The 22943-nt window shown below is 45.3% G+C and overlaps 1 protein-coding gene across 1 annotated transcript in view; it reads left to right on the top strand.

Annotated features, from left to right (window-relative positions):
- Positions 1-293: 293 nt before the first annotated feature.
- The window catches only part of LOC113012614 (MAM domain-containing glycosylphosphatidylinositol anchor protein 2-like), a 152783-nt gene continuing 130133 nt past the window's right edge, over positions 294-22943 (top strand). Inside the window, exon 1 of the mRNA XM_080293934.1 lies at positions 294-1169. Coding sequence (XP_080150060.1) covers positions 1097-1169 — 73 coding nt within the window. The 5' untranslated portion in view covers positions 294-1096. The remainder of the gene's footprint in view (positions 1170-22943) is intronic.

Below are 22943 nucleotides of genomic sequence, written 5' to 3'. Positions count from 1 at the left end.
AGGGGTAATTGGTCCGGGTGAAGCAGCGTGGTGTCCAGGTGAGGTGATCCGAGAGTGGTGTGACCGGAGGGCAGGCAGGTGAGCGGATCCAGGATGACTGGGGGTGTAGAACACAGGGGTAACACTGCTGTGAGCAAACATCTATGACGGTCAGCACTAACTGTGGTTACTTGAAGACCCGGTGGAGAGTTTCCAGGTGGAAACCGTTATTCGGAGGTAAAACCCCGGACTCACCCGGACCATGACACCCTGCACCAGTAATTCCCATTTAACAGCTGATTAGGGAGAAATGTATTACTTAATAATAATTATTATTATTATTTTATAATAAGCGCGATATTTTAGCACAGTGAAATCCAGAGACTGTAGATTTCGCTGCTGAATCAGCCATAAACACGGCGGATGAGCTGGCAGGTGACTTTTATTTTGATATACAAATACCGGAAGTCCTTCCGTTCTCCGTTCCCGCGACTTTACTGCTCGGTTGGCTGAGTGACGTCTCTCACCGACCGGTGAAATACACCGACAAATCGACCGGACTGACCGCTTATCCGTCTTTGCTGGAACTCACGGCATCACGGACTGTCCCTCTCCTCTCCCCGGCCTGAAGGGCCGAGCCGCTGACACGGAGCGGTAGCGCTTCTCCGCAGGATGATGGATGTATCTCCAGTACTGACCGACGGACGCGCATCCCAGTGGACTCGGCGGACGGTCAGCGCACACTTTTGACCAGCTCAAAGAAGACTGACGCACCGGCTGTTTGCTCCTTCAGTTTTTATCCTCTCCCCCGGAATGTCATCATCAAGGAGCGAGTGAAGCATCTGCTCTCGCCGGGTGCCGCTGGACGTCCTTCTCCTCAAGGGTTTCTGGCGCTTTTAGCAAACGTTAGCACCGGTATGAGCGGAACCGCATCTGCCCGTCATATCTAACCGGGGTCGGAGGCTGCTAGCAGGGAAATATTTGGATCTGTGGATGAGATTGTGTACGGAGCGGAGGAGGACGGAGGAAGAGCAGCGGCAGCAGCGGAGAACCGAACATCCACCCTCATCCCCGGAGGGGGGCAGAAGCAGCGACGAGGCCACAGGACGATGTGAAGATGGGGGTAGTTTTCGGTCTCCTGTGGCTGTTTACCGGCTTCCTGCAGGGCGTGCACGGCCAGGGCGTGTACGGTAAGGACGTCATTAGCGTACAATTCAAATATTTTGAGTTACCACATGCACGCGCACCTTACATGTTACGTGAATGCGATTTTGAGTGCACGCGAGCGGAGTATTACAAACAGCAACTTGACCTTGTGAGGGATTTGGCTCCTGTGCGTGTGCGTGCGTGGCTGGTTCGTGGTTCATTCAGTCACACTCGTGCCTGGCATAAAGGCACAACAGGTAGGCTGCTACACAAACACAGATAAGCACACCTGTGCATACAGGGACAGCCGCAGTGCTAATCCTGCATCGTGGCCCCAGCAGTGCCGTTATTAGATGGCACTGTGGGTTCGGTGTGTGCCGGTGGGTCTGTATGAAGCAGCCTGCAGCTCCGTGCAGCAGGAGATGGCGACACGATGCTGCTGCTTTCACTGTGTCAGTCCTGACATGACCGGGCACTGGAAATGACTGGAAATGCCGGTTCTTTTACTGGTATGCTGCTGGTTCGTTCCTGTAGTTACTGTAACACATGCCAGCTCCTGCACGGTGGCCATTCCTCTACTGTACATAAACCCCGATCTTCTCATTTTGCCTTACTTGCACATTTCAAATAATCTGGTGTAATATGGTGTCATAACTGTGTCCTGCTATACTTTGGTCCTCCAGTAGAAATCAAGTTGCATGTACTATAATACTGTGTTGTTTTTCTGCTTATTTCTGTGTCGTGGCTCTTAGTAAATACAGTTAGTGTGTTACTGTAGACAGTGTGCTGGTGCTCAGGCATCTGCTGTTTCAGCCTCTTACTTTATAAATGCCCTTTTTACAAAACTGCATTTTCCAATGTCTATTTTATAATTTTATATTTGACTTTTACATTTTGCCCAATTCAAAGCATGTAATGGCCAACAGTTGTATTTTGATGGTTGTGCTAGGCTGCACCCTGAACAGCAGCATCGCTGACCTGCTTTTACAGCCAGGTAACCAGAGTTTAGTCCTACACTTTTCAGTGTTTGCTCATTTTATGAAATGAAATACTATGACAACATGTCAGTGCAGCCAGCCAATCATAAGTGATAATACCCCACCACTGAGCTTATAGCCAGCAAGCTACTTTGATTTCAAATGTACAAGTCATCTCCATCTTTGTCTGACCACAGAAATTTAATACAATTTATTTATACAGCACCAAAATAAGCAGTCGCCTCAAGGTGCTTTGTATTGTAACGCAGACCCTACAATAACACAGAGAAAAACCCAACAATCATATGACCCCCTATGAGCAGCACTTTGGCGACAGTGGGAAGGAAAAACTCCCTTTTAACCTCCGGCAGAACCAGGCTCAGGGAGGGGCGGAGCCATCTGCCAGAGATTAATAACGTGTATGATTCAGCGCAGGCCACGGCCAGAGTGACCAGATCATTAGTTTAGCACATGTCCACATGTCAGAAACATGTTAGTCCTTGATATGTCTGTGTCGAGTCAAAGATCTCTGTGACATCAGTAGGTGTGTGGTGCTGTGTGTAAGTGCATGAGACATGCAGCAGGAGTGTGTGAGTGTGCTGCAGAGAAATACTAAAATGCAGCATGTGGAGGTCAGCGTGGACGCTCAGTGGACACTAGTGGATCCGTGTGTATTTACTTTTGTAAAAACACATGGCTGTGCTCAGCATAAAACACAACCGTACCTTCAGAGCCTGAAAGCTGAAGCCCAGGTGGGCGCCCTTTAAAGCTCTTTTCTGTGGCCATCATTTATTTCCTGCAGAGGTTTATGGAAACTCGTCCTTGGTCTTGACCTCAGCAAACTCTTCTCTGAGGAGTTTTTGGGCCCACACACTCATTTTCTAACCCATTTTATAAATGTTGGTCATGGAGGATTAGCTGGTATGTTTACTGGCAGTGATTAGTGATTGACAGAGTGACATCACAAACCCGTGAGTTAGATTACAGTGTGAATGGTTGTCTCTGTGTTAGCCCTGTGACAGACTGGTGACCTGTCCAGGGTGCACCCTGCTCGCACCCTATGATAGCCCCCCTGCAACACTGACAAGGATAAGCTGAAGAGAACGCATGGGTGGATGCATGGGTGGATGCATGGATGGATGGATGGATGGATGCATGGATGGATGGATGGATAGATGGATGGATGCATGGATGGATGGATGCATGGGTGGATGCATGGATGGATGCATGGATGGATGCATGGGTGGATGCATGGATGGATGCATGGATGGATGCATGGGTGGATGCATGGATGGATGCATGGGTGGATGCATGATGGATGCATGGATGGATGCATGGGTGGATGCATGATGGATGCATGGGCATTACTTTTGTATTTTTCGGTGACCCTGTCTCTATAATTATCAGTAAACAATGCAGTTTTTTCCCATAGACTGTATAAACCAAGTGAAGCCTTCTCGTGCAGAGGTCTGTGTGAAACTCAGTCCCCTCTTACTTCAGTAAAAAGAAGATAAGATAAGATAAAGAACTTTATTGTCATTGTAGTTATACAACGGAATTTGTGTGGTAGCTCACAGAGGCCAGCAGCAATAAAACAAGAAGCAGCATAGTAACATAATAACCATAGTAAACGTAGTAACAGTATCAAATATAAAGTAAAAAGTATAAAGTCAAACAGTGTCATATAATATAACAGTATTTACAGTGTGGTAGTTGAGTGCAAACATCAGTGCCCAGTAAATGACTGTACATTAGCAGCAGACACGACATATTGTTGTTGACTTCATCAGCTCGGTCACCAGACTCAGGCTGTTCAGAGTTCACCGTTCTTGTTGTTTCTCTGATAAATAATTGTCCATTATGCTGGGGTGAATATATCCCAGAATCAGAATCAGAATGGGTTTATTGCCAAATGTTGAGCAGGTTTACAACATTAGGAAATTGCTGCGGTGCTTCAGTGCAAACATAGTGTCATAAATAGCACTTAAATAGACATGAAAAAATAAAAGTAGGAATAAGAATTAAAAGTGCTACGTAGAAAGATATGTGCATGAGATATACATGAGATATATACATGAGAATAAGAATTAAGAGTGCTACGTTGAAAGATATATACATGATATATACATGAGTGCAGGTGGTGATCAGTGCCAAACAAGGAATGATGCAGTGAACACAGCGTAGGGTCATGTGTTAGTGGCGGGGACAGTCATATGGTTATTGTTCATGTGTCCAACAGCAGAGGGGAAGAAACTGTTCTTATGGCGAGAGGTTCTGGTGCGAATGGACCGGAGCCTCCTGCCTGAGGGGAGCAGGTCAAACAGACTGTGTCCAGGGTGAGAAGGGTCAGCTGAGATCCGAGCTGCACGCCCCAGTGTCCTGGAGGTGTACAGGTCCTGCAGAGATGGGAGTCTGCAGCCAATCACCTTCTCAGCAGAGCGCACAACACGCTGCAGTCTCTGTTTGTCCCTGATAGTGGCTCCAGCGTACCACACGGTGATGGAGGAGGTGAGGATGGACTCGATGATTGCGGTGTAGAACTGCATCATCGTCCGTGTTGGCAGGTTGAATTTCTTCAGCTGCCTCAGGAAGTACATCCTCTGCTGGGCTTTCTTAATGACGGAGGTGATGGTGGGCTCCCACTTCAGGTCCTGAGTGATGGTGGTACCCAGGAAGCGGAATGAGTCCACAGAGGTGATGATGGGGTGTCAGTCAGGATGATGGGGGGGAGTGGGGCTGTGTGCTTCCTGAAGTCCACAATAATCTCCACTGTCTTCTGGGCATTCAGCACCCAGATATCCAAACTAACCAAAGAAAGTCACATCATTCTGTTATCATTCCCTTTGGCTAACCTAAACTAATGGAATAGTTTAACACTGAGAAGTTCAGTTTGAGGACTGTTTCATGTAAAAAGCTGTGTAACCAATCACACTCATCCATCATGAACCTTTAAATGCTGCCTAACTGTGTGCATCATTAACATGTTACACCTCAAACACACAACAAAGAATAAAATAGAGGAAGGATTAAACTAATCTGTTGCTAAACATGATATGAAAACACATCATTACAGAAAGTGTTCTCAGGTTATTAAAGTTTGACAAATAACATCCGAAGAATCTCACCTGAGAAGTGTAGAGCGTTGTACTAGTTACAAGTCATAGTTACTAGTTACTTCTTCAAATAAGTAACTGAGTTAGTAACTGAGTTACAAGATTCTAAAAGTAATTAATTACTTGAAAAGTAACTATTGAGTTACTTTAAAAAAATGTTTAGCCCTCTGGGGTCCAGGGTATAATTGATTTCCCCAGTTCACCTTTAAAAAAGTGGTCGTCGGGCAGAAAGTGATCCCCGCCCGCGGGAGCGCGCAGCTGCTTAAAGCTGCAGCGCCCAGATTACTTACAGCTACTTCTGCAGCTGATGTAAGGTGCAGTCAGCTGAACACAGCTTCAGTCGTCTGTTTGTTGAAAAATAACGGTAACAGCGTTGTAACGATAGAAATAGTAATTAGTTAGATTACTCTTACTGAAAAAAGTACAAACGGTCCACGCTCACAGTGCTGGTGAATGTTTGAGCCGTGCAGCCACTGCTTCTTGTTTTGGCAGATAAATAATAAACTTATGAAAATATTCAATGACGATCAGTGGCAGCAGATTTAGGAAATGTGTGACTGTGACATCGAGGCCTGTGGAAGAGATCGATCAGGCGTGTGACCTTTTCATGGGTGGGTTGCTGTTTTTAAGAGTTTTACAAACTGTTGTGCGTCAGCATCGCTGGTGTTGTCAGTGCCAGTATTGACATGACCTTGGGATAATATTATGATCAGATTTTGTTGTAATTGTAGATATCAGATGGTAGTTTCAGTAATCACCTGGAGCATCTGAAGAGGACGTACCTGTTTATCAGTGTGCTGACAGCAGACTGTTGAAAAACCTCACAACAAAAGAATGGTTGTTGTGCAGCAATTTTACTCATATCCAAGCAAACATGTGTGATGGTGTTGAGAGCACGATCGTGTGTCTGCTGCGTGTCGTCATAGATGCTGTGTAAAAGAGGCCAGTTTGCACATCATTTCTCAGCAGTGAGTTGTTGCTTGTGAAGCGCACTCATGTTCTTGTTGACTCTAGGTAATAAATGAGATGTGAAGCAGATGTTTTAGACCAGAGCGCTATCCCCTGCAGCACGTGTGTCACAGCCGTCGGTGTGGCACGCTGGGATGAGAGCGTGCTGTGGACACACTGTCACATGTTCTGACCTGAGGTCAACCAATCGCATAAAGTACATGAAAGAAAACAACTAATACTTTATTTGTTCATAACTGAATAACAATAAATGACTTCACTGTTTGGTCTGTGATTACTAATAATAATAATAGTAGATAAATACTTTGATATAAATGTAATTTGATTACAGATTACACCTACACCCTCAGCTTTGACGTGCTCACACCCAGCAGTGCTGGGGTCGCCACTGCAAAGAGTGTGAGTGTGTGTGTGTGAGTTACGAATAACCAGGATGTTTGAACTCTTCTTCGGTCCTTACAGTCTGTGTAAAGGAGCACATCACCACGGTGATGTTGGTGAGAAAACTGGAGATGATTTGTTGACATAAAACAAAACTTTTAATTCTTTTAAACACATTGTATATGATGCTGATTCTTTCATTTAATCTTTGCTTGTTGTCTAAATATGGATCACTAGGATTGGTGTGTAATCTGTTTAATCTAATAGTCTTATATCCAACGATAGGGAAATTCACAGCTTTGCTAACCAGTCGCCACGAGTCGTCTAAAATAGATTTTGTTTCAACTATTTATATGTGATGCAGATATTTGACAAAATATTAGATAAAAAAGCGAAGCTCTCAATTTACCGGTCGATCTACGTCCCTTCCCTCACCTATGGCCACGAGCCTCTCTGCTTGGGCTGCTGCCCCTGCGACCCGGCCCCGGATAAGCAGAAGAACCACTAGTGCTGGTTAGCTGGATTAGCATATTGGCTGTCACTGATTGGTCAAGTCCATATCTGTTATCAGCTGTATTTTTGGGGATGCACGTATAACTCACAGCTATGTGTCATGTGTTTTCTGAGGTATGGCTATAGTAGCAGTGTGTTCACACCAGGCTGATGCATCTTCACACAGGCCAAGAAGAAAAGACAACAGCTGTCACAGCTCTCTGCTGTACTCGTGCTGGCTGTGATGATATCTGTGGGTTTCCAGAAAGAGTCCAGCGGCTGCATCTGTGTCAGTGACACAGGGCAAAACTCCAGGTGACTGTTGAACAAGTGAGCACGTGTATAAATGGGCTGTACCATCAGCTTTTTACATTTACTGATGTACAACAGTGAACCATGACAACTGACAGGCAGAAATCATCAAATCCAGATGTTCTTAGTGCGCCTGAGCTGTCAGGTGTTTCATGGAAAAATGTAACTTTTACAACAGAAGGAAGTTACGTTGTTGACAAATGATGTTCGTCAGTTACCTTTTTCTGATGAAAACAAGGTGATGAGATAACATCAAAGTGCTCACCATAGCTGTTCACATTGGTCTTCTGTGTGTTTCCCTACTAATAACACACACAGTGTGTGTTTGCTTTGGGTCTGACCGTGTGACGTCACCTCACACCCAGATTATCTGTAATCTTATATGTGACAGATTAGAGAAGAGGAGGCGTATTACATCACAGCCGATGTTACTTACATCGGTGCTGATGCGTCTGCGGGGCCGTGCAGCTAAAACTCCATTTTTACCAAAACTGGTGTTCAAACAGAAGCTGTGAGGCTGCAGGAGGACAGGGAGGAAGGACAGGAAGGGGATTAGGTAGCAACATCTGTGTGTTTGTATTGGAACATTTGGTGAATGGAGGCCTGATTGTTCTGCTGGTTTCTGCCACACAGGCTTTGGGACGAGCTGAGCTCAAATGATAAGTTGACTAATCTATGAGACAGAAAATTAATTTCAGACTTGATTATCTTTTAGCTCAATTTGAGAACGAAAGGAGGACAGTGTCTCCGGTCCAAACTACAGCACGCTGTCCACGATCAGACTTACATTATTTGAAAGTGTCGCATTTGTCTGTTGTGTTCCACGACCATCGTTTGCAGCTGCAGCAGGTAAACTGAATGTTTGTTGTATACTTGAAATTTCCTGCTGAAGTCACGTGTTTGTTTCACCACATGCCTTTGGGATGTACATCTTCCTGTCACAGATGCTTTGTACGTGTATTGCAGTGTGAGTTTAGCGCTTCTGCAGCATGCTGGTCGCTGAGCAGATGGATGTGTGCGGGATCCAAACAGCATGACCCTCCTAGTTCACTGATCCCCCTGCACTGACCTTTTCTTTTTTATGAGATAAATATTTATGAGCTTTTTAAACTGTGGATTTATTTGATGTCCATCCAATTGCTTCCGCTGATCCTTTTCTGGGTCAGGGGGCGCTGGAGCCTATCCCAGCTGTCACAGGGCGAGAGGCGGGGTCCACCCTGGACAGGTCGCATTCGCACCCACGGACAAGTGCATGTCTTTGGACACCGTGCTGCCCTTTAGTGGGTATGGTTGTTTTAAAAATGACACCACGGCTGTAACGGCTGTAGCGTTTGTTCAGTTTCAACCATCTAAGTGTGCACTGAACACATCAGCTTTCACACACGGTCACACTGACACACGGTGCTAACAACAACAAATTGTTGCTTTTAGCTTGAAACAGACCAAATGATGAAAACTGAAGGACGTGTGTACAGTTAGTAGAATCTGTCTGAAACACAGTGGCAGCTGGACTTCCCCCTGCAGCAGCTGCTGTTTGTTCACGGGCTCAGCTACTGCTGCTGATGTCCTGAGCAGAGCTTACAGCATGTAAAGGCTGCCAGCTTAGCTAGCTGGACCTCTGCTTTGTGGGTTGGATCTCATTTATAAGAAGAACGTGAGCACAAAAGCCAAAAATCCTGTGAGGAGAAAAACATTTATGAAACTTGGATGTAGGGCTGTTCGATATAACCATGCATATCGGCTCACGATATAAAAACGTCTGTCGGTTCATTTTACGCTGTCGTTTGTTTTGTGGTGTCGCAAAACAAACTGTTTACGGCAATATTCGTTCATGGCTTTGATGTCACTGTAGAAGTTCTTAAACCTCTCTCTTTCTCTTATATTTAACATAACCACACTACGGACGCACAAGCGACTGTTTTTGTGCGTTGTCGTTAGCAACAACAATCGTCTGGCTCCGCCGTCCGCTTGTTTATTTTCCACATAAACCTTTCACAATAAAGCTGAAGATCCTGCTGAGATTTTCCAAAATAAACTGACTCACGTGAAATAGTATGCAGAGTGTTTACAGACGAGAGGCTGAAAAGAGCCGTCAGGTGCTCAAAAATGAACCTTAGAACGGGCCGTGTGGTAAATACTCACAAAGAAAACTGTTGTGCAACACGGGACTCCAGGTACACGACGCCCAGCTGCAAACACGTCACGGAGGCCGAGCTGCCCGACAGTCACAGAATTAGCTGAAAATGTTTGTGATGTATATCGTTGTCAGGACGATCTTATATTGAGATATGAGAGTTTGGTCATATGGCACAGCCACACCCAAATGCACACGGTGGGCCTTTATGGATCAGTCAACCTGGACATGTGTGCATGTGGGCGAGCCTTGTACGCAGAGTTTCAACCAAAACACAGCAAAGATCTTACCTGCTCACTGTTCTCTTCTTTACTTTACAACATAAAGCAGCTTGTTGTGATTTGGTCCAATAGAAATCAAATGTAATTGGATAATTGAATTTTCCCCTTTGAGAGTACATTCTCTCCCAGTGCCTTAGAAATTCCAAATATGCTGGAAAATCTTTGTAATATTGATTAAAACTTCAGTTTCCTTCAGAGGGTGAACTGCCAGATTAAACTGTTTGAACAGTGACAGCATCACTGGCTAGAAGGAGCAGCTCTCAGACCCCAGCGTTAGTCCAGAACCTGCCTGATGACACTGAAGCTGCAAGTGTGAACCTCGGTTCGTCCGATGAGTCAGCCGCTGTCATCCTTCGATGGCGGCTCAGCCTGCAGTCAGTCGGTGTTGTTGTTGCTGTGCTCGCTGGCAGTCAGATGTGTTGTTTGATCTGTTGTTGGTGACACTGATCTGATTTCACAGCCATATGGGCTCATTTTCTGCCTCATAAACTCTCCTCAGCACAATGAAGTTAAAGCTCATTTGGATGGAAAAGGTCAAACACAAACAGCCAGTCTGCCGCACACTCGCTCTGCGTTTGGCAGCCTTTCACTCAACGACTCCAAACCACAGGTTGAGGAGCCGACGGCGCCTCCTGGAGGCCGCTCCGCTCACTGCAGGCGCCACACTTACTCACACAGTCTGGAGAATCTGAGTCCAGATCCATGTGCAGGACTGAGCACAACATAAAAGCACACCGAGTCATCAGACTGAACACTTTTTGTTGCCTTTTATCGTCTGATTTGAGCAAATATGAAGATTTTACAATGAGTATGTGTGTCGTGGGTGGGAGTGGGTCTAGTCGGTTTTCAGGCTTTCTATACGCATGTTATTGTAATGCAGATCAAATTCAGATGAAGCTGGTACACGGTGTCATTTTCTCTTGTGAGATCCATGTTTCGTTCCTGACAGTTACGATTCTTAATCATAACTGAGATTAAAAATCAATCGGCCGGGTTGAACATAAAGAGGATTTAATTTAGTGAGTAGCATCCTGTATGAGCAGATGATGATTACGAGAATCGTTTGTTACTCTCTCTGGTCTGAAAATGTTTCTTTGTTTGTTTGTTGTGTGGTTTGTGGTGTGTAATGTCCCCAGTTACGCACCTTTGTTAGCCAACCAGCTTTAAACAACCAAAACATAAATAAAAGAACATTTTATCGAAGAACATCCAAATACTGGAGAACGACCGCTGTCCGGACTCCTGATCCCACACGAAGTGTTTGTGGGAAACATAACAAACGTCTTAACCGACCAATCAGCGAGCATTAGCAGAGTGCTAGCATTTTACGAGCGCTGTCAAGTCATCTCTAAAAAAGCTGAAGGATGTAAGAGTTTTTGGAGGCACTCACACTATACTCGCAATATTTATATATGTAAATATAGATATATTTGATGTTTTTCAGACAATGTCTAAAATAATTGCTCATTAATTAGCTTTTGAGTATCTGCTGCTCGACTCTGCTGCTCGACTCTGCTGCTCGACTGAAACCACCTTCTCTAAAGTGGGACCGACATCAGTTTCTGACTGCTGGAAATATGTCGGTGCAGTGGGTCCAATGCTAAAGCTAGCCTGGACACAGGTATACATAATCAGACTGAGGAGTGAAGATCTGGTACACCTGTTGTGTTCATCCCCAGCACTGACTGATCATTGTGGAGTTTAGTTGAGTTTGGAGGAGGTGGGTTTTCAGTCTGTGTGTTTCTAATGAAACCTTTGTGAGGACTGTCTTCTCCCTGCACTGAACCTGATTTGTTCCCAAACCACACAACATAAGTCTGGACCTGGTACGCTCTCCTGGCCACGTACGTCTTCATACAAGTGCAGCCTCACACTGCTCAGGAATCTACACAGAATCTGTGTGTTTGTGAAACATCTTTGGTTACACCTTCAGTTACTGCAGCAGGACCGTTCAACACACCACACACTTATGTGACAGATAGATTTCAAGGCACTTTGCCTAAAATGCAAACCTAAACCAAAACGAAGTGTAAACACTTGAAACAGCCTGACGGTGCAGACGTTTCCTCCCAACAATAAATCTGTGATTATCCGTTGTCTAGAGGACATGAGCGACTTTCTGTCCAACATTATTTAAATGTTAAAATCCCGCGACATTGTGTTTTGTAAGTAATTTAAAACAAACACATAAGATGCTATCCTCTGTGCTGTTGCATGCTGGGACAGCAGGCTGAGGGTCGCAGGCGCCAACAGACTCAAACTGATCACAGGGACAGTAAAGCTGTGTGGATGAAGCTGGACTCTGTCAGGCAACACCTCCCACACACTCTGTGACGTGCTGGCCAGTCACAGTGAGAGACTGAGATTACCCATAATGCACCACTGACCGACACAGGAAATCATTCCTGGTTATCGCTGCACAACTCCTCCATCTGATGCACAGCACACAGTGCAGCAGTTACACGTCCTCTACAGACGAACAACAGACACAACGTTTGACAGTTTAAAATCTCACTCATATTTATCTAACCTCTGTAATACTCTGGATATTTATCATCTTGCTATTCGTAGATATATTAGAGCTAATTCTTATATTTGGTAACTTTATTGTCTGTTCTCAGTCATCCAGGTCATTGTAGTCTAAGGAGCTTGGAAAGAAAAGCGTCTGGACTTCGTTAAGTTGCGCCTCTCATTCGAGAAGCTTCTTCAGTTCTGTTTGTTTGTAATATGTTGTATTCATTGATTTAGTTCAGTCTGTTATTGCCGTAGAGAAACTGTAACCACATCATGCAGGAATTAATAAGATATTCTAATCCGTAACTCTTAAAACTGGAAACATTTCTGCGTAGTCTGTGGGGGTCGATTTGGTTCCTCCGAAGCCTCCAGTGGTCATTAGAGGAACTGCATGTTTTCGTACTTCACCTTTAGCTTCATTTTGCAGCTCAGGAAACCTTCACTTTGCTTTACTTTTAATAACCAGCATTTCCACCAGCATGTGAGGCAGGCTGCCAGTGGCTGACGAGCCTGGAGACAGAGGTGGCATTAGCTGATCGACAAACCTCCTACAGATATTGAACCACATCACACGCTTCTCAGGCCTTTTTTGTTACCGTATCTGTACTGTATATGATGTTTGAAACGACTCTTCAGTACTAATATGAATCTACATAATACTTCAGCCACGTACACGTGAAACATCCTCAGTTCTTTTTTAAATATATTTGAAGTAATTTGCAAACAGGGGTGAGAGGTGTAGTAATGCTATCTCCTACTAGTATTAGCAGCTCGTAGTTAGTATTATTATACAATTTACTATTTGCTTCATTCACATGTCCTGGATGGACCCTTTATAGTGTCTTACCCAGTTCTCATGGCTGCCAAAGCTTTGTTTTGGTACTCTTCGGAAGGTTGGTAGTTTGATCCCCAGCTCTGTCGTCCTTGGGCAAACTACTGAAGCCTCCTTTGAGTGGCGCTGTCACTTGGTGTTCACTCTCTATGGTAGAGATCGCCTCCTGTTCCACAGTGGTGTTTTCGTGTAGCTTATCTGCGTAGCTATTTAATGAAAAACCTTTAGATATCTATCTTCATAGTAATCTTCACATACGTCATCCCAAACACGCTCTCTGTGTACTCACTCGTTAATTTATTGTCACAGTATTCTCTCACTGTGTCTTTAGGGATTCGCTAGCTTAGCTTAGCTCGAAGCAGACTCGCTAGCACCACGGCCTCTTCACCCATCCTACCTGCACTTTCCTGCTCATTGTGTCAGATGTTTAGTTACTCCTCGGCCTCCTTTAGCAGTAATGATACTTGTAATAAATGCAGCATATTTGCAGCTCTGGAGGCCGGGATTACTGAATTGGAGACTCTCTGTAGCCGGGGGAGCCAAAGGTAGTGTAGGCCCCGCTAGCTGTCCCCCAGCAGACAGAGGTCGATCATCTTGTTAATAATTTCACCTCCTCACTACGTACGACTCTGGATACTGTAGCTCCTGTGAAAACTAAGGTCTCTAATCAGAAGTACCTGACTCCGTGGTATAATTCTCAAACACGTAGCCTAAAGCAGATGACTCGTAAGCTGGAGAGGAAATGGCGTGTCACAAATCTAGAGGATCATCATTTAGCCTGGAGAAATAGTTTGCTGCTTTATAAGAAAGCCCTCCACAGAGCCAGAACATCTTACTATTCATCACTGATTGAAGAAAATAAGAACAACCCCAGGTTTCTCTTCAGCTCTGTAGCCAGGCTGACAAACAGTCAGAGCTCTTTTGAGCCAACCATCCCTTTAACGTTAACTAGTAATGACTTCATGAACTTCTTCACAAATAAAATTTTTATCATTAGAGAAAAAATTACCAATAATCATCCCACAGATGTAATATTATCTACAGCTACTCTTAGTACCATTGATGTTAAGTTAGACTCTTTTTCTCCAATTGATCTTTCTGAGTTAGCTTCAATAATTACTTGTTTAGTGAAGGTTACAAATGATCTTCTTATGGCCTCTGACAGTGGACTCATCTCTGTAGCTTCCCTTAGGCAGTATCATCAGAAGGCATAGCATACATTTTCACTGCTACGCAGATGACACCCAGCTCTATCTATCTATGAAGTAGGGCTGCCACGATTAATCGACTAGTCACGATCATGTCAAAATCGTCGACGACTAATTTAATAGTTGACGCGTCGTTTGAAGCTTTGTAAGATCACAAAAGACGCAGGAATAAGTAATAGGATTTAAGGGTGTAATAACAGACTGAAACAGAAGATGGCAGCACTGCATGTACAAGGATGCCAGCTGCCGTTAAACCCTGAAGAAGAAGAAGCAACTCCGATATCGTAGCTGTGTCCAAATTCAGGGGCCACATCCTTCGGAGGCCGCATTTGAAGGCCGATTACGTTACAGCAACGCGACGAAGGCTGTCCAGATGCAAATGCAGCCGACAAATGCGTCCTACTTTTCCCCAGATTTGAAGGATGGGTCGGGCGTATGGCCCAACCTAACCCAGAATTCATAGCGCAGCCCAGCCAATTCCAGTTTCCAACAATGGCGGCAGCTAGTTAGTTTTAATGTTACTCTTATTATTCTTTCTGGGTCACAAAATAAACGTTTAACATATTTTCAGGCGAGAATGTAGCTGTGCAAACCTCAAATATCTGCTCAGTTTATCAAGACACCGCATATTTTCAAAAGCGCTCGGACGTTTTCGGAGACGTCTGTTACCCACTAGCTCGATAGCTAGCCGGGGTTCAAGGCTCACTAGAGCCCGTGAGAACACCGGACTCCCGGCAAATCGTTTTCAAACCCACCGCCGTCTTTCGCTACTCAGGTTACACTCAGGTTGTTTGGCTTTTTCAGTATTTTATTTGTTCCTGAGTAAATCGGTTTGGCTGAGATTAAAGTTATAGTTTTTACACAGCTGAATAAACGTCAAAAAGAAAACTGATTATCAGAAGTGTGAGATGCTGGAGAATATACTCCGGTGTCCTGTTATATTTTAGACAGCAAGGAGTTTATTAAACTTCACCGAAACAATCTGCAAATGTCATTAAAATTTAATAAACTATCATCTTGTCTTTACTTTTAGTTAGCACAGACCTTAAACACTTAAAGCTGTCAGCTAATGATAGTTATATAAGAGCAGATGCTGCTGGTGCAATAAGCTGTACGTTTTACGTCCAATGGATGATGATCTGATTAGTCGACTAATCGCAGAAATAATCGACTATCAAAATAATCGTTTGTGGCAGCCGTAGTATGAAGCCAGATAACACACACCAATGAGTTAAACTGCAGGAATGTCTTAAAGACATAAAGACCTGGATGGCCGCTAACTTTCTGCTTCTTGATTCAGATCAAACTGAGGTTATTGTACTCGGCCCTGAAAAGCTTAGAAATATGGTATCTAAGCAGATTCTTACTCTGGATGGCATTACCTTGGCCTCCAGTAACGCTGTGAGGAACCTTGGAGTCATTTTTGACCAGGACATGTCCTTCAATGCACATATTAAACAAATATGTAAGACTGCTTTCTTCCATTTGTGCAACATCTCTAAAGTTAGAAATATCCTGTCTCAGAGTGACGCTGAAAAACTAGTTCATGCATTTATTACTTCCAGGCTGGACGACTGTAATTCATTATTATCAGGAAGTCCTAAAAACTCCCTGAAAAGCCTTCAGCTGGTCCACAGCAGATGGCCCCGCCCCTCCCTGAGCCTGGTTCTGCTGGAGGTTTCTTCCTGTTAAAAGGGAGTTTTTCCTTCCCACTGTCGCCAAAGTGCTGCTCATACCTTACAAAATAAGCACCTTGAGGCGACTGCTGTTGTGATTGGATGCTGTATAGATGAACAGAGTTGAATTCCTTCATACAGCCCTGCTTGTTTCCATGCATACATGAGTTTTTTGAAAGAGGCTCTGTAGATGTGCACTCAGTGTGTGAGTGCTACATAAGTTACAGCCCATTTACCATGAGCTGAACTAGCAGAGAGCAGGACACAGAGACAACTAACCCTATGAACCTGAGAGTGTAGTTAGCCAATGAAATGAGCAGCTGCCCTTTCAGTAAGAAGAACCTTTCCAAAGACATGCTTGTCAGGTTAACTGCTGATTCTAAAGTGTGCGTTTGTGTGACAGTAAAGGGTCATTGGTCTGTCCGTGTTAGCCTGATAGAAGAAGTTGATGAGAGGATGTGCACCACGAGAGAGCTGCAGGGGAAAGGAAGTCTTCATGCGCTGGATGTTAAATGCAGAAGCTACTTCTGTGCCTCACAGTGCTACAAAGAGTCTGCATAGCTGTATGAGTGAAACCGTGCAACGACGTGGAACGTGTTGTTGTAAATTTGTTGTTCTATGTGAAAGTAAGAAGCTCAGATGAGTTTGTAAATCAGATAAAATAAAGAGCAACATTTGACTCTGACACACTGTAATGAAACAGCTGCTTCCTAACATGCAGCTAAACTGGAAAGTTTGAAAATTCAACTGGTTAATGGAATTTTTCAAACTAATGGCTCCAGATGTGCAAATGTGTGAAAGCTTGTTATCTGCTGCACCACAGATAAACATAGCTCTGAAACACGTTTTCATTTTGATGTGTTTTTGTGCGCTCCATCAATGTGTGCGTCTGTGCTTCATGCAGCAGAAACACATCAAAGGTGTCAGGCTTTGCTCGCTGCTCCTTCAGGCTTCACTATCAAAGATATAATTAAGCTAAAGAACACCTACAAGCACTTTATTATCTCCACATTTTCTTTTATCTTCCTGCTGCCTGGATTCCTGCAGTTTGTTGTCGAGGATGAAGAGCAGCGAGTCGGCTAGTGTTCAGCTATAATCCTGAAGTTTGGGATAATCCAGGTCCTCCGGGGCCAAGGGGAGGGAGGCAGCGAGCAGACCCAGACTCCTCTCTGGTGACAAAACTCCACAGAAGTCAGGAGGCGTTTTGGCTCATTTGAGTGTCTGTGACATTATGATGAAGAGAACCACAGGAGAGACTGAAGCACACCTCTGAAGATCTGCTGATCTGTTCTTATGTCTTTCCTTAGTCTCCATCATGTTTCAGTGTGCCAAGTGTGAGCCAACAGTTTAGGCTTCAGGCTGCTGTAAATACTTTACTCTTGGTCTCTATATGATCGTCTCATGCACAGCTGGCAGGAAGTAAAACTGCAGATGAGATGATGGTAAAAGATCAGTGGGGATCAATTTGAAATGTAAATCATGTAGCTACTCTCTCAGTGTCCAGGAAAAACACGCCGATACATTCCTGTGCATTAAAGTGGCCAGCACCACCAACAAAGGTGAATGCAGGAAAGAGTTTTGGTGCAGAGCTCGGACAGTTCGTATTCATCACACGGCCAGCTGCTCGCCCGTGCAGCACTGTCATAAATGGACTGGTTCCTATATTCACCTCTTCACACCCATACCAGCACTTGTTTCTGTGCTTAACTGCTGTCTATGTAGCACTCACACTGCGATGCATTGGAGAGTAACCTGGACTTAGTATCGTGCCCAAGCAGACTAGAGCAGTCTGGTTGAACCAGCAGCCTTCTGATTGGTAGATGACCTGGTCGTTTGTTCAGAGCGAGGTTGGCTCACATTCATACGGAGCTCCCTGACCTGGCATTTCAGGTCTTTTGATTTAAGTCCGTGCACTTCCAGATGTGTAGTGAAACTTGGAAACAGCCACACCTGTGGGCGAGATTCATCCAGTCTTGATCTTGGCCTAAACCACGAGATGAAATCAGTGGCTGAGGTGAGAGATCAGGCTTATCTTAAAGCTCGGGCTACAGTAAAGATTAGGCTCAGGTTGTAGGTTTAGGTTAGGCTTCGTTAAGCTTGGTCTGGGCTTGTTTCCAGCGTGATTGAGAGCGTGCTCTCTGAACAGACTGCAGCATGTGTGGAGAGGAGCTGCTCCACATAGAAATCTGCATATTCTCCTCTTTGAGGAAATAATTAACTGTGCATATTTGACCTCTTACTCTACGTTCTCTGGGCAGTCGGGGTTAATTATGATTGTTTGATCATTACCTTTGTCTCCCAGCTGTGCAGCATTTTCTCACACATACAAAACACCCCTGCCCTCTCTCCCCCTCTCTCATTCTCCCTCCCGATGAGTTCCTGTGTTTATCAAGCCATTAGCTGTTGGTTTACTGTGTTAATAAGTGTTAATGTGCCATAATGAGAACAAAGCACCGCAGATTACTGGAAGCACTGTTGGCCCGCCTCCCGTCTCCTGTCAAGAGGCTGCGCAGCGGAGAAGGAGGAGGAAGAGGAGGAGAAAGAGCAGCATGACTCGGGTTACCACCTCAAGTCTGCTGCTCAGAAATATGAGAAGATGAAGACCTGGTCTGAGCTTCTTCTTCACTACACGTGTCTTTTAGCGTGGCAGCATGCTGCACATTCATGCTGCACGGTACACAGCGTAATAAGTGTCAACATTTCCACACTCAGATCTCTGCAGGATTACTTTCCTTAAAGCAGTAACAGTGGTACAGTGCTGACGCAGTTCTAAGGTCGTAGCAGCTTCCAGTTTGCATTCAGGAGACAGACACTATCTCTGCTTTCAAGATCAGGCTTCAAACGTTTAGCTAAAGCATATAGTTAGGGCTGGACCAGGTGACCCTGAATCCTCCCTTAGTGATGCTGCAATAGACGTAGCTGCTGGGGGACTCCCATGATGCACTGGGTGTTTGTTTTTGTTACACCACCCTGCATTTAATCATCAGTTATATTAACCTCTGGTTTTCATATTGTCTTCCTCCAACCAGCCGCCCCTCCCTGAGTTCTGCTGGAGGTTTCTTCCTGTTAAAACGAGTTTTTCTTCCCCGTTGTCACCAAAGTGCTGCTCATAGGGATCATCTGATTGTTGGGTTTTTTCTGTTTTCTTTATTTTATTGTCAGGTCTTCACCTGTATGTGCTGTGTAAATGAAAGTAAAGCCCCTCCGGTGGAAGTCTGCTGGTCCTGCTCCATCATGGGAGGGTTAGAGGTGCAAATGTGGCCAACAAAAGGTCCAGGTAGCAACAGACGTGCACCTTGGGAGAAATACACGTCGTGCTACAACTCATACTGAAAATCCACGGACCATATCGGCCATGTCGAATTTCACAGCTTGCTTCTCATTTTCCATAAAATTCAGTCGCAGATTTAGGAATTGAATGGCTGACCATGTGATGAACCTGGCTGTGCTGCTGTGGGACATTTAAGACCCTTTAAGTTCATAAAGGTTTCAGTTGTCGGTGTGTTTGTGTTGCTGCTGGCGGCTTGCTGTTCGTGAGCAGCGGTGCAGAGACAGTGATGCATCACGGCTCGGTGAGCATCTCTGCGTGTCCACCAGCCAGCGTGATGACTTTGCTTTTCCACTAAACATTTGGGTGAAGAAGTTACCCAACGTGTCTGCTCTGGGTGGGCTTGGCTGTGCTGAGCAGTGGAGGAGAAGTAACATCTCCAGAGGAAGAGGAGGCAGTAAACTGAGAGAAGAAGAACTCCTCAGGTGTCGCTTTCCTTGGGTTGATGGGTTGATGGGTTAGAGAGGCCACGCAGTGAGTAGCTGCAGCATTTCTAAGCCTCAGCACTTCAGATGTTCCCACCACTGAATCCTGTCTGTGACGGACAGTTACACACTCTACTCTCATGTCTCTTATCTTGTATTTAGGGCAGAGAACTGGAAAAATGTCAGAAATGATCTCTGATACATTAACTCCAAGTCACAGCTACAGATGTTTTACACATGTGTTTTTTATCGTGTCTGTCTTTACGGACAATAACCTGCTGCTGCTGAAGAGGGCCGAGCTGCCTTCCTCCTGACAGAGCTGCAGCACACGAGTCAGCTGTCGTCGCAGTTCTAGCGCTCCCATCCCAGCCATCGACTTATTGCATTCAAGTTCTCATTTGTTGCTGTTGAGCATCCAAATCTCACACATGCTCATTCTTACAGGTAAATGTAGGCAGGCCGAAATTCCCCTTCACTGCGGGTGATCTCTGAGAGATTCACCGAGCATCCCTGTGAGGTTTGTGCTCCTCAGCTGGAGGTAAGACAGCCTCTGACAGGCCGTGTGATGCATGTGTAAGCGTGTCACATTGATCTTGTGTGCGAGTGTGACTGCGTGTTCGGCTGTGATTCATACGGAGGCAGAGGAAGTGTATGTCCTCTCAGTCATCACCTGACACAGATATAGATCCCGTGTGTGTGTGAATCAGCGTTACAGAGCACACTTAGTCACGCGAGCTGCTCGGAGAGCTGCGCGCCTCGCGGCACGAGCACAGGTAGTCGTGCTGAAAACGTCTCGTGGAAGATTTAATCCGTCGTAATGAGCCTCGGGCAGAAGGGGGCGTTTACACCGACCTCCCTGTGTGCCGTGCAGTCACATCTCCGTGCTGTTTAAACCCCCGAACAGGCCACTGATGAAGCTCACGGGTGAGAGTTGGGCTAGTTTGTATTTAACCACACGCTAAACAAACACCATTTCAGAAACTACAGGAAGTTCTCTTTCAGTTCAACTACCTTATCTGAAGATTGACTTTTGTTATACCCAAAGTGCGAGATGCAAGCCTGAGCCCGTCACCGGTGACAGGGTCGTCTGCACGGATATTTCCTGTGAGAGTCAGACTACTTCAAACGCTTGTTTCAGGATACTTCCTCTGCTCGTGGTTCTGGTGATGGTAGCGGGTAGATATACCTCAGCTGTTCCATCTTTATGTCTGCACAGGGCAGCCAATCAGAGTTGGTGGCTTCAAAGGGAGAGGAGTCAAAACTCTTCCTCCTCAGATGGAAAACCAGGTGCTGCAAAGCACACAAAAGGAATTTACATTTCAGGAAAGTGCTAGGTGTGACAAGGAGCAGACACAGACTTTCAAAGTAAAACAGGAAACAACACAGAGATGCGGGGTTGACAAGGGGACACAGCAGACAGGGGAGACCGAGCAACTATGCAACACAGAGACATAAACCATAAGACAGAGAACTCTAGAAATTATAAATAATATCAAAACCAAAGTTCAATAACTCTGGGTCGAGGACCCGGGTACCCTAACAGGAGGTCGTTTTAATTCCTCACTGCAGGACTGGCGTGAGCAGGGCAGATAATATTGCAAGTAGCCATCGTCCCCTACAGTCTAAACGGGTGCAATGGCACGCATCCTTGTAAAAAGCTGCAGTGATGAGGGCTGGCTGAGTGAGGAAGGTGAGCAGATGTGATGTGTGTCGCGAGGATCAACTGTTGGGCTTTCAGGAGCGCGTCGATCAAAGAAAGAGCAAATGTGCCGCAGCATCGCAGCGCCTCATCTTCAGCAGCTGAAATCCCACCTTGGGGAGACTCATCTCTCCCAGTGTGAGGATTAAGGCCAGATTTGGAGAATAATACATCGCGTACAATGTGCTTATGTAAGCTGTCAGCATGTGAGTGCAGGCTCGTTCAGGCTCCATCCACCAGGACGTGATCGAGGCGAAATCTGAGCGAACAAGTTCAACACGTTGTCATCGCTAACCAACACCAAATGTTGTAACTGAACATCAGGGTCAGGTTGCAGCAGCTGATGGTGAATCCACAGTTGTGTGTAAAGTCTTCCATCTTCCTACTGAGCTGTGCCGCAGCTGTCAAACATTAGAAAGCTCTCAAAGCTCTTCTTGCTGTTGCTAAATTTTCACCCTCCAACTGAAAACCCCCGATTTCTGCATCTTTCAGTTTAAAGCTCTGCCTTCAAACAAATACAAAAATGAGAAGAGTTGTATTAAACTGCATTAAATTAGAATCCCAGGCAAACTGTGCAGCGCTCTCTGAGCGCCCAGACACAGTAGCTGCGTCCCAAAACGTCGGCTGCATCCTTCAAAGGTCGCATTTGAAGGCCGATTACGTCACAGCGATGAAGGCTGTCCCAGTTCCTCGACTCCTTCAAATGCGTCCTTCATCTCCCCGAATTTGAAGGATGGATCGGGTGTGTCCTTCGCGGCCCACCATATCCCAGAATTCATAGCGCGGCCCAGCCAAACTCCAGTTTCCAACAATGGCGGCCGCTACTAAGTTTTAATATTACTCTCATGATTCTTTCTGGGTCACAAAATAAACTTTTAGCATATTTTCAGGCGAGAAAGTAGCTGTGTAAACATCAAATATCTGCTCGGTTTATCAAGATATCGCATATTTGCAAAAGTGCTCCGATGTTTTCGGAGACGTCTGTTACCCACCAGCTCGACAGCTAGCCGGGAGCTCGAGGATCACTGGAGCCGCCGAGAACACCGAACTCCCGGCACTTCATCGTTTTCAGACCCCCGCTGTCTGTCGCTACTCAGGTCAAACATGATATATAAGTCACTCGGATAACTTAAAAATGTTATTGTTGGGCTTTTTTCAGTGTTTGATTTGTTCCTGAGTAAATCGGTTTGGCTGAGATTTATGTCGTTAGATTAGATAAAACTTTATTAAGAATGAACCCGACGGAGTTACGGCACGGTGGGGGTCAGCCATGTCTCCGTGAAGCACAGAGTGCTGCAGTCCCTCATGTTCTGAAGACGAAGCAACTACAGAAACTGTTCAGAGAATGCAGACAGGTGTAGAGACTCCAGCAGGCCCACCATGGTTGGATTAAAGGGGACCAACTGTGTCCTTATATTTCTGTCCTGCTGTTACAATGGTGGACGCTCAGACACTCAGGTCAGAATATGTTCAGTTA

The sequence above is a fragment of the Astatotilapia calliptera genome, chromosome 19 (assembly GCF_964374335.1).
Source record: "Astatotilapia calliptera chromosome 19, fAstCal68.1, whole genome shotgun sequence".
NCBI lineage: Eukaryota > Metazoa > Chordata > Actinopteri > Cichliformes > Cichlidae > Astatotilapia > Astatotilapia calliptera.
The sequence above is the reverse complement of the archived record's forward strand: the minus strand, read 5'-3'. Positions and strand labels throughout refer to the sequence as shown.